The 13,927-nt window shown below is 42.7% G+C and overlaps 1 protein-coding gene across 3 annotated transcripts; it reads right to left on the bottom strand.

Annotated features, from left to right (window-relative positions):
• Nucleotides 1-4,782: 4,782 nt before the first annotated feature.
• Nucleotides 4,783-11,695, bottom strand: LOC135915594 (uncharacterized). Of its 3 annotated transcripts, XM_070536804.1 has the most exons (7): nt 11,327-11,671; nt 8,316-8,510; nt 7,562-7,918; nt 6,008-6,228; nt 5,779-5,938; nt 5,331-5,427; nt 4,783-4,960 (listed from the first exon to the last, which is right to left on the bottom strand). In XM_070536804.1, exons 1-7 carry the CDS (start codon nt 11,358-11,360, stop codon nt 4,933-4,935), a joined length of 1,092 nt encoding a protein of 363 aa, XP_070392905.1. In that variant the 5' UTR covers nt 11,361-11,671; the 3' UTR covers nt 4,783-4,932. The 3 variants fall into 3 exon arrangements, 2 of the variants coding, with proteins under 2 accessions (XP_070392905.1, XP_070392906.1); XR_011513800.1 differs by lacking the exon at nt 5,779-5,938 and having other exon boundaries at nt 11,327-11,695; XM_070536805.1 differs by lacking the exon at nt 7,562-7,918 and having other exon boundaries at nt 11,327-11,670.
• Nucleotides 11,696-13,927: the final 2,232 nt, after the last annotated feature.

Genomic DNA, 13,927 nt, shown 5'->3' with positions numbered 1-13,927 from the left:
GGAGAAGTAAAAAGATAGGATGACATGCAAGAGTACAGAAATATCTGTACATTGGCCCAGCACATATTAATTTTATATTATTGCTGCAGCTGAAGGAAGCTATGCTTAAAAAAAAGAGCAGCAGCTGGGCTTGGAGTTTAAAAACTGCATGCCATAATCACAATAATATCAGCTTTTGCCATGACTGGCAGGAGCTATGTCAACGTGTACAAGCATCAATGACCAGCAAATTAAAGTCCACCAAACAGGAAGTGGACTAAACGAGACATTTGCTTGAGCTTTGGCAAGTGTTATCACCTGGCATTTCTACTTTCATGGCCTCATCAATAAAGTAATACGCATAAGTAATACAATATTGCTTTTGCTGTAATGGACTTTTTATTGTGTATTTGCTTATATTAGTATACGTTTTTTTGATGTAGTTTTATAGGTGCAACAAAGCACAAAATTTTTTGTTATAGTTTGTATTGAAAGATTTCAATAATGGGGTTGTTACTCTTACATGTTTTTATGCCAACCCAGTAGCCCAAGTTGTATATTAGCTTGTGCCACTAGATGTGTGGATGTGTTATGTTTGTGATGCCATCGTGTTCGCTGCGTTGTCGTCATTCCAGCTTTGTCATGCGACTCTCACGCTACCTGCGTTGGAACCAGATGGCTCACATGAAAAGATTCAGGTGTCTCAGCGGCAGCACACCCACCCGTTGTTGGTCACCTCCATTTGAAATTCAAAAGGAAGTTTCACACGAGTGTTCATTTCGAATCACCGATAGCAATACCTCACCTTGGCATAGCCAACTACCTGTAAAATACTTCACATAACATCAATTTTCACATTGCGTGGGATTTACGCAAGTTTATCTCAGTTTTCATGTAGAGCCTTTTGGACCTTTATGTGGGGGATAATAAAATGGCTTTTCAAATCTAGCTCCTCTGAAATATATATAATTCGACACCTTGCATGCTAAGCTGCAGCTTCTTAAGTTCCAAACTGGCATCAAGAAAGCCAGGACTGTAAAATGATACTGGGCTGGACAAATCAGTTTCCAAAGATTTATGTTACGTTCTTGACCTCCTTTCCAGAGTTCCTGTGATAAGTTTGTGTGAAAAGACATTCTCAAAGCTAACATATGTAGAGACCAGGCTGAGAAGCTTTATGTCAAGAATGGCTTAGCTGGCTGATGGTGCCTTTGGTGGAGCAATGAATTGCAATTTTTTTTATGATGTTATGAAGATAAATAACACCATAGCATGCAGACTTATGCTGCAGAAAGAAAGCAAGAAGCGAATGAATAATTGCAAAGTGATCTGCATATTGTATCCCAGCTGTATTGTGCATGCCACATTACCAGAGAATCCTGCTGACCTTTAATTAACCTTTCCAGCACAACATGTCTTTATCAAGCCATACCTTTACATTGGGTTGATATATGCAGGGATGCCCTTTCACCTTCATGTAAGCTTAGCTCTGTCAACAGCAGATGCACTAAAGCTGAACACTCTTGCTACCTACTTCACATACTGCAACTGAAATGAAGGAAACACGTCTTAACAGTAAACTTTTAAACAGTGCATTTAAATACTTGTGCAACCTTCTTTTTGGTAAGACCATGTGGTGCCTAGAGATGTAGCTTGACAAGTAAGAAACTGATGTGCTTTTATCTAAAAATAGAATTGATTGATGTTTTGTGGGACAGGGTGCCTGGTGTCTCAATGAGCACACTTTATGGCTGAGAATATTTTTGCCATTGTGTCAGCTTTGAAAACTTGTCAGAATCTTTAATCTTGGTGCATTAGAAAACACCTTGACACAAAATGATTGTAACCCTTGATGTCATTGAAAGAACAGTGCTGAAAACAATTCGATAAATACAGCAGAATGAAATGCAGAGAACTTAGGTGGGAAATAGGTAAGCAATTTACCAACCACATTATCAATGCAAGCAGCTGACACTTAATAAAATAAGAAAGCCCTGGAGCAAGTCTCTGGCTTGCAGTGCAAGACCTGTGCAGACTTATGATGATATTGCAGTATTCATGGCAGGGACGGGACCATTCAACCTTACACACTGTAACACTCTGTATATCTCTCTGAAATCTTCTTATACCAACATGTACAAACTGCATGTTGCAAACAGCAAAATCATTGCTATTGTCCTACAGACAGTTTCCATGTTTATTGGATTCTCGTTTTAACAGCTGACTTTAAGCTTCCATACTGAGAGCTGGACGAGTTAGTGCGTTTTTGAAAGAGTAGAAACAGTGCACAAAGTATGAAGGACAGTGAAAACGCAACAGGAGCACTGACTTGCAACTGAATTTTTTATTCAGCTATACATACAAGAATAATATGCACACACCATGCAATGTGAAAAAAAGCAAGCAAATGAAGTGCAAACTTTAATCATGATTGACATTGCTAGAAAACACAAGCATGAGTGACGTCGTGAGTTAACTGCGACATCATACTAAATCCATGCAAAAAACCATGTTAGAACTTACATGGGCATTATGCGATTCAATGAATTTAACAGTATGCTTATAACCTATGTATTCTAACATTTTACTTGAATAAGGTGCTAAGAAGATCAATCTATATATAGCTACAAATGCCTTAGTCACCAGATTTGAAAAGCAGGAAGACTTTCGTTTGTTTCAGAGATGAAAGAATACCTGTTGTGGGAGAATGCCGAGAAATAACAGCGATACTGAGGAGTCCATTGGGAATAATATAATGTACCAACATGCATTAGGAATTACGTCAGGATCTCCAAATTTATTAAATTTGCAGACATACTTCTATATTTTAACAATATTATTAAGGCATACAAATTTTAAAAAGAAATGCCACTACGTTAGTATTTGCCATAGCAAATGATTTCCTAGGGGTGCATGTACAATGGCACCCAATTGAATATTGTACAACTAAAGCTCTACCACATGTGTTTGACCCCTGTTGATTGCAAGTCGCACAAGCCTGTTCCCTTAGTGAGTGAAACTCAGTGAAAGAAACTTGGCCTTCTTTGTGGAGCAAAGACAGTTGGCAAAAATGAAGCACACAACGGTAGAGAGGTTTTGGTATAGCCTGCACAGTGAAAGATCCACTCAAGATCCAGGTGCTGTACCGTATCTTCAGAAGATAAAGCATTCATCTAAACACAAGCACAGGGTGTAAATGATCGCACTCCGATGCATGTGATACATAATGACAATCACCACGAAAGCCTATCGCATTACTATTACTTCCACAGGTAATTTTCTTGGCTGCTATGGAATGGCTGTCTCGCTGCACCACAATCTATAGCAACTAATACACTGGGCATTTCAAATGGTTCATGAAAGCGGGTTGGGCCCTGGCCAGACTGAAGCAGCGGCACTCGAGAGACACTTTTCAACGCCCAGCCTCGTGTGAGTCACTTGACACTCGTCACGGACACTTGCTGACATTGCCTTCAGGCGGGAACAGGCCTTTCTGTAAGATTCACGTTTCACGTCCAGGCTTTCGTTACTAGGCTTCTGCGTGCGTAAGGCGACGCGAAATGTTTGAACGCACTTTGCTCATCGACAAAAGGCGCACTTACTTTGCACAGCGATTTGGAAATGTGTATGCACCCTACATCGACGTCAATGCCGACGCGCACCACTTCTGCGTTTTCGAGCTCGAGAGCAGTGTGTCGACGTGGTGTCCAAGGCCAAATAGGCATCCGACTTTGCCAGAAGGCGTACACACAACTTAAAGAATCGCTACATACGACACACCCTGCAATATGCATGATCCGTGTCGGCACCATATGCAGTCGGCGCTGTGCTACCACGACTCTTCGAAACCGACAGTCCAAATGAGGCGACATGTCGTGCTGTTTCGTGGATGCAGCACAGTTCGTTCGAAGCTTCTGTAGCTTCGTAACGGCAGCGTTATTCGTACTCGCCGATATTACACAGTGACCCAATATGCAGTCGGCGCTGTGCTACCACGACTCTTCGAAACCAACAGTCCAAATGATGCGACATGTCGTGCTGTTTCGTGGATGCAGCACAGTTCGTTCGAAGCTTCTGTAGCTTCGTAACGGCAACGTTATTCGTACTCGCCGATATTACACAGTGATTTGTACACACCACACAGCCACAAGGAATCGCAACGGTCCTCCCACTGCGTGCACGCGTGTAGGCGCCGACAGTCATTTTCGATTTTAAAACGCTGCACAAAATAAATGCTTTATTTATTTAGGCGTAGTGTATTTAACAACAAAACGATAACGTTAGCATTTCATGTATTTTTTTCGAAGTTTTCTTTTTGTGACGTCATCATGCGTGGCAGCAGCGGACTCCACTTGGGGTCGTCTGCTGCCACGTGCGTGCACCCAGCGCCGGCCGAAGGGTAAATGTGAATGGTCTGCACAGTGCAGCCACCTGGTGGCACAAAGCTCAACCATACACAGTAGCAGCAACGAAGTGTATATTTCTTTGCTGCTGGTGTGCATTTTTCGCAGGAGTGTAATCAACAACACGTTTTTATAAATGTTTAAAATGTTTCACACTTTGTTAGAGCAATCATTGCCTAAGCGCACATGCCAAGAACGTTTTTTCTTTCTTATACAAACCCTAGTAGCACGCTTTGTTGCCTCAGTGTGGCCACAACGTTAGCTTCTAACATTGCCTTAACGTGGCTAGCGTCCTCTTTTTGCAACGTTAACGCAACATACATAAGACAACGTTGAGACAATATTGCTCCAATGTTACATCAACTTTCAGTCAATGTTAAAGCAACTTCTGGAGACAATATAAATGCAACATTGCTACACCTTTTTATTGCACTGGAAAACTACAAATTTAAAGTACTGTCAACATTTGCCTCAAAAATTCAGCACATCTAGAAACTTCTTGTCCCCTTGTCCCCTGGTGGCCTCCAGCTGCTCATGATGATGGTCTGATTCATGACATCAAAGGCGAAGCTGCATCCCTGCAAAAAAATAAATAAATATGTAAAGAACCAAAAATTTTCTATCATAAGCATCTTGGTGGACACACTTCCAATAGCAAAACCTCTAACAACAAAAAGTGCAACATTAAGTGCAGGTTGCTGACACTGCTCAAAAATATGGATCAAGGATGAGGAAAAGTAAAATAACATATATACTTGCACTAAGATATCTTCCAAATTAACAAAACACTTCCTATTTTGTCTGCCCCCAACTTAAAACCAGAGGTTATTTAAACTCCAGTAATGCATGCAATAAAATGCACATATTTATTAGGAAATATTTAGTGTTGGCGCCTCTAAATTGCTGATCTATAACTGCCAATCATTAAAGTACTGAACTGTCTCTTACCGTTTCTTCTGTCTTGATGGTGCATAACGGAGCCATTCGGCAATCGAAAGATGTATTTGTGACTCCGTGGCCTGTGCGAAATTGCTTTTCAGCGTTTCTGAAAAACAAATGAAAAAAAAAGAGAATGAATCATCAAAGACAAGGCTACATTGGTTGGCTTGGAGAAGAGGGTTAAAGTAAGATAAGAGAAAGCCTCATGGCTTGTGCTGAACAACGGCCTCATCACCCTTCGCTATAATAGGCAAAGCAGAAAACCAGCAGGGTGATGGCATGCCAGGAAAAGCCCATGCTATCAGTATAAAAAAATATACTGCTTATGTTCCTTACACAGGAAATGCATTCAGTGCTTCAAGCCTATGCATTGTTAACTGACAGCTAAAAATCATGGCATGCTGAAATGCGAATGTGCGTATGCATGCTACACATGAGAGATATATAAATATAGCACCTGTGAGGACTTGGAGCAGGTATAGCCCAATAAATGGCCTTTTTCCTTTTCTCCCAGTCAGAGAAAAGTCCTGGGCCAACGTGTCACACATGCATCTCCGCATAATTTTGCGTACAGAATCTTGCACTGATGTGCCACCGATTCGCGATAAATGGGCCATCTAGAAAAAAAAAAGACATCCACATAAAATTTCATGCATGTGTACTTGCAGAGCAAAAATTTAACTTACGAGGTCTGTCCTGTTTTTTTCATCATGAAGCTGCCACTCCAATTCTTCCAGCCTCTGATGAGTTGCCAGGGGAAGCAGTTCAAGAATGGCACTGCTGACAGGTTGTGCACACGGTTGTTTATTTTCTGTGATGGCTTGCTCTATCCTTTGGATGGATTTTTCCAGGCCATCTACCTGAGCTCTTATTCCCTTCACCTCCTTGAGCAACTTTCCAAGCATGGCTAAAACAAAGAAGAGAAAAGTAACTTGACCAAGCTAAAACATTTCACTGTAATGGTTTTAATCTTATGTAAGCAGTAACCTAAGTATGTCTTCATTCTTTCTACAAGCAAAGCAATCCACCTAAGAAATAGTAGTAACAGTTAAATAAAGGATTCCTGCCATTTCTTTCTTTAACCAATAATCTGCAAAGGGCCTAACTTAAGTTGCATGAATAACACTTTGCATTTCCAATACAAGAACACCATGCAGAAACATGCACACGTAACTTCACAGGATCCTTAACACAGCCAGAGTACTCGTGCTGCAATGAAAGGTATAAGAAATGCAGATATAAAACAAATTATTCAACAGTCAGACTTAAAAATGGTGAATTAAACATATGCAAATATTCTACTGTTAACATAAGTGCGTTTTCCCAAAAAGTATTGACTAAATTTAGGGGATCTACAATAACAGTGAACATATTTGCTTGTAAACGCACTGAAATAAATTAAAGACCTATTGCACTTTGAAGACTTACTATTTACATTCCACTCCCACTTTTGCTATAGCTCCACATGGAGCTGTAGAATATTTAAGTAAATGAATAAAATTAAATAAGATTAACTTATGGCAATGACCAATATGTGATCATGTGGCTGCTACAACTGAACAGACCAACTTTTCCATGCTAAATTGTAACACCATGGTTGGATGCAACCTAAGTGCAGTGAAGCTCCGCCCACATTTGGGACCCCCACACCGAATTCCACTGCAAAAAAATGTAGTCAACTGTTAAAGCTTTTGTGACCTAAACAAGAAGCTAATCACCAGACGAAATGATAAGACCAAGAATTTTGATGCTCATGCTTGCTTGATAAATTAAAACACTAAAAGCTGCTCTCATTTACTGTACTGATTGGCCAGCAGAGTAATATAGAGAATGTGAACCATGGCCCAGTGTTACCAACTTCTTTTTAAAATTGTATCCTACTACGGTAAAGCTCACAAATGCGGCAGGCACCTGCATATGACACCAACAGATGCATCACCAAAATTAAACACATTCAGTAAGGCAATGTTAGAGCAACACTGTCTATAAAGTGCCTAATGTAGAAACATTCGCATGATCATGCAACCTGCACCTTCCCTGTATGGCGGCCAGAAATAAAGGTTTGCTGTCGTCTATCTATACGCTCCACTTATGAAATAATCAACTATAGCCCTTCTATAACCTTTACAGAATTAAAAAGCACCTGACCAGACTGTACATAAAGTTGGACAAATTCTTGCGACCTGCAACTCATGTCGCAAGCATAATAAATGATTCCAAAGGCTGACAGCAGCCCCTACCATTTTGGTCAAGCTTCCTTTTTTCAGCAAAAGAATCGCCATCATCTAAAGCCACTTCCCGGCTAGGTGGGGCCTTTTGTATCTGGGGATCCTGTGAAGCAAGTGACTGGGGCTTGAACCGTGACAATTTCACAATTTTTGGCGGTGGTGGTCGTGAAACAAACTTCGCAGTTTGTTGCGAAGAATTAAAGCACTGTCCTCGTAGAGGAACAGGAAAGTCGATGCTCTCTTCATCTGAAGACTCCAGGCGCGCTGGTGGCCGCCTCTTCCGCCTTTGCTGAATTGTTTCAACATCTGAGGCCAAATCTGATGTGAATTCTGCTTGCTGCTCTTTTTGTCTAGCACTTTCATAGCTGCCTAAAAAGAATGAATGTAATATTTATTGCCCAAAAAGAAATGAAATGCAAAGCACTAGTTTTAAAAAGACAAACAAAAAAATTTATAGAACTGTTGAACACTGAGTGGTGAAAGAAATAACAGCATAATATAAAAATGACATGTCCAAATTAATATGTTTAGTATATTCATCTACTCAAAATTTGCCACCTTCACTAGTTTCAATACAAAAGCAACCAGTTCTGGTACTAAGAGTAAACAAATTGTAGATACCTTAATTATAAGGTTCAACGAAGATAACTTTCAAGCTCAAAGTTTAGCTAACAATACTGCCAAAAATTTACCGATCTTACTGATAGTACACGAACTTAAGCTACCAACTTGAACATGTTTTTAGAAACTTGGGCAAGAAGCTTACCACATGTCCACAACACTCGACATCTGTAGCTAGTCCAGTCGCTTGATGGTGGTTGTTGCTCTTTGATGGCAGTAGTTATCTTTGCGGTGCTCTTAAATGGTGGCCACCTAACTGTGTTTTCTGAAATCCACGAAGTGGGCACGACGGAAACTTCATCTTCATCTTCAAAAAGAACGATGCTGTATGTCTTCCCCCCTGAAATTATAAAACAAAGAAAACTGAATTAATGCGATGGAATCCTAGCCACGGTGGGTGCAGTTTGATGAAGGTGAAATGTGAAAAACATGTATGTGGCGAGTGATGTCAGTGCAGATTAAAGAACCACTGGTGGTTAAAATTTATCAGCAGCCCTCCACTATATGCCTCTCGCCCGCCTTTAAACTCACGTCATTGTGAATCAATTCATGTGCCTTATCTACCCTGATAGGCAAGTTTTATATTTTACGAAATCAACCAGTGATCCCCGAAAATATTGCCTTTCCTATTATTCAGCAATGCAACTGCTACACTTGTACTGCAGGTAATGATATGGTGGAATGAGAGGTTTCACATTTCGAAGCTGCACATGGATTTTTTAGAACACAAAAGCGGAAGGCTGCCAATTAATTTTTGACCACTCAGTGTTCTTTATAACATGCACTGACATCACACACATTTTCACTCCATCAAAATGTAGCCACTGTGGCAAGGATTCAATCTCATGACCTTGAGAAGAGCAGGTCCAATGAAATGAACAGTTTAAATTAGCAAGTATACCAGCACAGGCTATACTTGTCTCATTTAGTCCATTCATTTCAGTGGACCAAACCATGGCATGTGTGCAATAGAGGAAATACTGCATAATTATCTCCTCCGCTTGGCAAGCACATGCATTTATTTCTAATTTCATCAACAGGCCACACAGAAAGATCTTGTGAAAGGTCTTTAGCAGCAAAAACCAGGAGCTCTGAAGACGGCAATGGTTGCGAATACAAGTCAGCCAAAGTTGTGAAATAGTGCCCACAGATGCTGGCCCCCGACACCGATTGCAACATATTAGTTACTAATACAATGTGACCTTCTTTAAGCTGGACACAATTATCCAGCCTGCCAAGCTTTAGCACAGTTCCTTCAAACTCTAGCAAAGAGTACTGTCTGCCTTGAAACCCTGGTGGCACAGGTCCATTAGAGTGCTCTCCTGACAGTCTTGGGTATGAATTGAGAGAACCTGTGGAAACATTACTAAGAAAGCGTTTCTCACTGAGGCGCTTGATAACCTGCTGAAGAGCTCGAGCCTTCGTCCTTACTAGGGTCTTAAGTTTATAAAGGAAGTTTTCAAAAACGAAGGCTGAAAAGTCATCAAGAGGGCCAAATCTTCTGGCATCGTCAGCTAGATGCAACAATGAGTGCACGTTATAGACATAGATCCCCTTTCCATATAGGGAGCCAGCCTCAGCTACAAACTCTTGAAGAAGGTGCTCCGCCAAGTCCACGTTGTGCACTGCGTAATCTGGGCATGCAAGGATAGCAATAGCAGCACTAAGCTTCATAAAATGGTCGTAAAACTTTCTTTCCAAATTTCCTTGGAGGACAAGTGGTCCATAGTACAGTAGAAAGTTCCTAAACTCAACCGCTTTCCACTGCTCCAAAAATTGCAGTGATCGTGGCCTGCGCTTCATGTCACTTGGAACATACAAGTTAAAACTAGCAAGCATCGTGGATACATGAAGCTTTGACTGTGATGACATTTTTGAAGCTGATGGCTTTTTAGAAGCCCAATAACAAATGAGTAGTTTCTTCATTACTCCCAAACAAACCAGGTGCATATAGTCTAGTGGGAACTGTGTGACCATCCCAACACCAAAACACTGCAGCGGAGACTCGCTATGGTGGTGATGTTCTTGGGCAAAGCTCCTGAAATCTTCATCAGTGCGCAAGGGACTGTCATGGGAATCAAAAATGATTTTCCTGTCAAGTGCAGAGTATGCACCCTTTTGAGTGCACCTTTCACATCCAAAATAGGCTGTATGGCCCTTAATGCATTTGATGTAAGCCCTTGCTGGGGCATCACACACAAATGCATGGATTTTCACAGCATAGACCTTGCCATTGTACATAAGGCCCTCCTCAAGCAGCTTCCTTATTTCGGAGACAAAATCACTTAAGTACAAGGTCACATCTCCAGGCTTGCTGTCACCCTCATAGAGAGCAGCAACAAATGGAGAGGAGTGTGAACTTTCCTTTACAAGCACGAGAATCGGCCAGAATTGCTTTCTCGAGCTGCGGGAGAGCGGAAGGCCGTCTACGTTCACAATGAGTGACAATGTCCGACAATCTGCAGGAACATGTGCAACATGTTCTTCCAAAGAACGAGAAATTCCAAAATAGTGGTAACGACCACCGGTCATCACTGCCAGATCAGTATGCCTCTGCGTCTTTAGCAATGTTCTAGCATCCGAGGGTAACTCTGGATGGTATGGCTTGAGCACTTTAAGCAGGGAATTCAGGTGTGAAGCAGGCAATTTACTATTAATAGCCCATACACGCAAGTCGTACTCTAGACACTGAGTAGCGGCACCAGACTCAGGTGTCATCCTATCTTCACACTCCACCAACTCGTCATCGTCAGAAATCCGCGACAAGTCTGACGTTGCACTTCCTATGTCAGAGATGCCGCTAGAGGTGCCAAAATCTGACAAGTTGGAACTGCGGCTTTCATCTGCGTCCTCGCCTGGCACTGATAAAGAGGATAAAACGACATTATGCGACAAAAAGGCGTATTGATCCTGCTCTGCTCCTGATGCGCACAATCTGCTGTCACGACCATTATCAACAACGGCCAAACAATTTTCTAGTTCGCCGTGAACAGCCTCTGCTATTCTTCGGCGTCGTTGCCGAATGGACACTTCACTTAGTGAACGCTTCACTCTCTTCATGATGCAACGAATGTAGCACTTAAAACCATCACGAAGGGCATGGCTTTGTGCCAACCAACACGTGTTACAGCACAACAATGAGTAGAAATCACTTACCACTGAGGTCATCCTCGGAGCAAGCCTGCGCCATTTCAGTTGAATTGCAGAGAAGCTACAAGAAAAAAAGCACAGGCACGGCGACTGCAAAAAAAACTATGCTAGAACAACAAAAAACGCGGACTTTGACACGACTGCCGCTGAGTGGCACGTTTTTAGATGAGCGCGCGTCGCAGGGCTGGCTGTCGCATGGAAGAAGGCATGGAAGAAGGAAATGGGCTCTCGGCTGTACCGCGATTTGGATTTGTGATGATCTCCATGGCCATTAGACTGCGGAGCGTCAGTGAAACCAGAACTCAATTTTTTCGGCAGTTTTTATTTAGACCGCCTGCTTAATAAAAAAACAGATATTTCAGCTGTTTAGAAATATTTTCGATACAGGTATATATTTTTACATCAGTGTGACATAGTTAAGTACACTTGCACTGCTCGCCAGCTGTATGCACACCACATGCAAGCTTGCGCTCGAAGCAAAAAATAAAAAAAATTAATGTAGTAATGGTGAGGAGAAGTGATATAGCTGGTACCGGCTTTTCTATTTGGGCTTCAGAAATAGCCCGAGAGGGCAGACAATTATAGCCTATAGCATGAATGTTATAGCAATGTCATCGTAGGTGGTTCAACATTTATTCATCATTTGACAATATTGCTGCAATGTGAAAAAGACCACTTTAGAGCAACGTTATCAGCATGTTGCTTGGTAACATTGCAGCAACATTATCTAATGTTGAAGAATGTTAGCGCAACATAATACAACATTGGCAATGTTGTTGCAACGTTGCAGTAACATACTGTGCTACTAGGGAATTTATACTGGAATCGCTTACACAATCATCACCTGACTTATCAATGTAAAAAGCTTCTGCGAGTTCACGTGCTACCTGGTTACGACTGCGCCTTAAGATTTTGGTTCTAGCCAGCAAAGGCTGGCATGCTTTATCAGGCGTAGCCAAAGGGCATGCGCCGCAATGTAAGGGCAAATTTGACCCTTTTTCGTTAACCATAGAGAGAACAACGAAAAATGTTTGTGTAAGCTTCTTCACCAATGCGTTTGTTGCCTGTAGACAACACCAGGCAGAACTCGGAAAGCGACCTTCACCCCAAGTTAACGTCAATTCTGCGTGCAATTTGTGCATATTGACACAAAGGTGTGGGGCTCCTGCACTGCAGAACAGCGCGCGCAAAGGTCGGCGCCACGAAAGACGAAGTGCGTAAGCTGCACGCTCTTGTTCTGCAACGCCATTAAAGAGAAGCATACATTTTGCAAGACTCCGTCTCCAATCTACGTTACATTTTTCTGGTGGAGGTGTGGGGTACATGCTACCACTCCCAGATCGAACACCGTCTACAAGCCCAGTACGAAGTCCGGTCAAGCTGACTCCTGTGCAGGTACGGAAAGCTGCCGACTTCAAGGACTGCCGCCTGAGCACGAGCCTCTACGCAATCAAGTCAGAAGGATGAATACATTGGTTCCACCTTCTTTCTCGACCGCCCCGACCGAGGTCGTCCTGAACCAGCCGCGAATCCCCACGTCCTTCCATGGGGACACCTTTGAGGATGTAGAGGACTGGTTCGATCACTTTGAGCGTGTCGCAGAATCGAACGGCTGGACTACAGAGCGCAAGCTACGCAACGCCTACTTTGCCCTAAAGGACTATGCACGGACCTGGTTTGAGAACCGTGAGGCAGGGCCCTATCGACCTGGGACGAATTCCGACGGCAGCTAATCGGCACATACGCCAGCCTCGATCGCAAGGAGCGAGCTGAATCTGCAATTCAGGCGAGAGTACACAGGCCGAACGAAAGCGTCGCAATGTTTCTCAAAGATATGTGCCGACTTTTCCGACGCGCGGATCCGTCCATGCCGGAAGAAAAGAAGCTAAGGAATTTTATGCGCAGTGTCGAGCTAGAGTTATTCGGTGCCCTAATACGCAACCCACCAAATATTGTTTACAATATGTTTAAATGTTTAAAATGTTTCACACTTTGTTAGAGCAATATTAGCGCTTTGTTTGGCTGGTTAAGCGCTGCGCCAACAAGTGTATGGACCGTGCAGACCGATCAGGCCGCTCACGTACGTCTACGCTAAAGTTCCTTCATCAGCTTGAGTTTATGCCTCCTGTCATTTGCCGAAATGACCAGCTTGCCTGTGGTTACCGGCATACAAAACACGTTCGGCGCTACGACAGAATGCTCGTAACGCACGCTCCTTCGATAGCTCTCACTTGGGGTCAACGGCCAAGCGGCTAGCGGAGAGGTATCGCGCGGGCGGGAGCGGGCTCCAAATCAACCGGAAGTGGACGATGTGACGTCGCATCGTGACGCTGAACCAGTGAAGGCGGAGCTTAGCCCCGCTCGCTTGGCGAACGAGTTGAGGAGGAAAAGCATGGCTAGGGAGGAGGGTAACTTTTAATCGCTTGTAGCTCCATTAATACCTAACGCTTCACTTAAATTGTGGTGCGAATGTTCTACTTAAGCTGTACCCTACGCGTCTACAAAATTTGTCCGAACCGTTTCAGGGGCCCTTTAAGGATATGATCATAGAGCTATGGCATATTACTTCGAGGTAGATGAAGTGCTACACGAAGGTGTCCTGTGTAT

This window comes from Dermacentor albipictus, chromosome 4 (assembly GCF_038994185.2).
Source record: "Dermacentor albipictus isolate Rhodes 1998 colony chromosome 4, USDA_Dalb.pri_finalv2, whole genome shotgun sequence".
Classification (NCBI taxonomy): domain Eukaryota; kingdom Metazoa; phylum Arthropoda; class Arachnida; order Ixodida; family Ixodidae; genus Dermacentor; species Dermacentor albipictus.
The sequence above is the reverse complement of the archived record's forward strand: the minus strand, read 5'-3'. Positions and strand labels throughout refer to the sequence as shown.

Bases quoted from the DNA above. Each gene is read 5' to 3' on its own strand.
- LOC135915594 (XM_070536804.1), bottom strand. From the start codon at position 11,360: ATGGCGCAGGCTTGCTCCGAGGATGACCTCAGTG. The intron at 8,511-11,326 runs GTAAGTGATTTC...TTATAATTTCAG, and splicing joins CTCCGAGGATGACCTCAGTG to GGGGGAAGACATACAGCATC. The intron at 6,229-7,561 runs GTAGGGGCTGCT...TCTTTGTTTTAG, and splicing joins AAGGAAGCTTGACCAAAATG to CCATGCTTGGAAAGTTGCTC.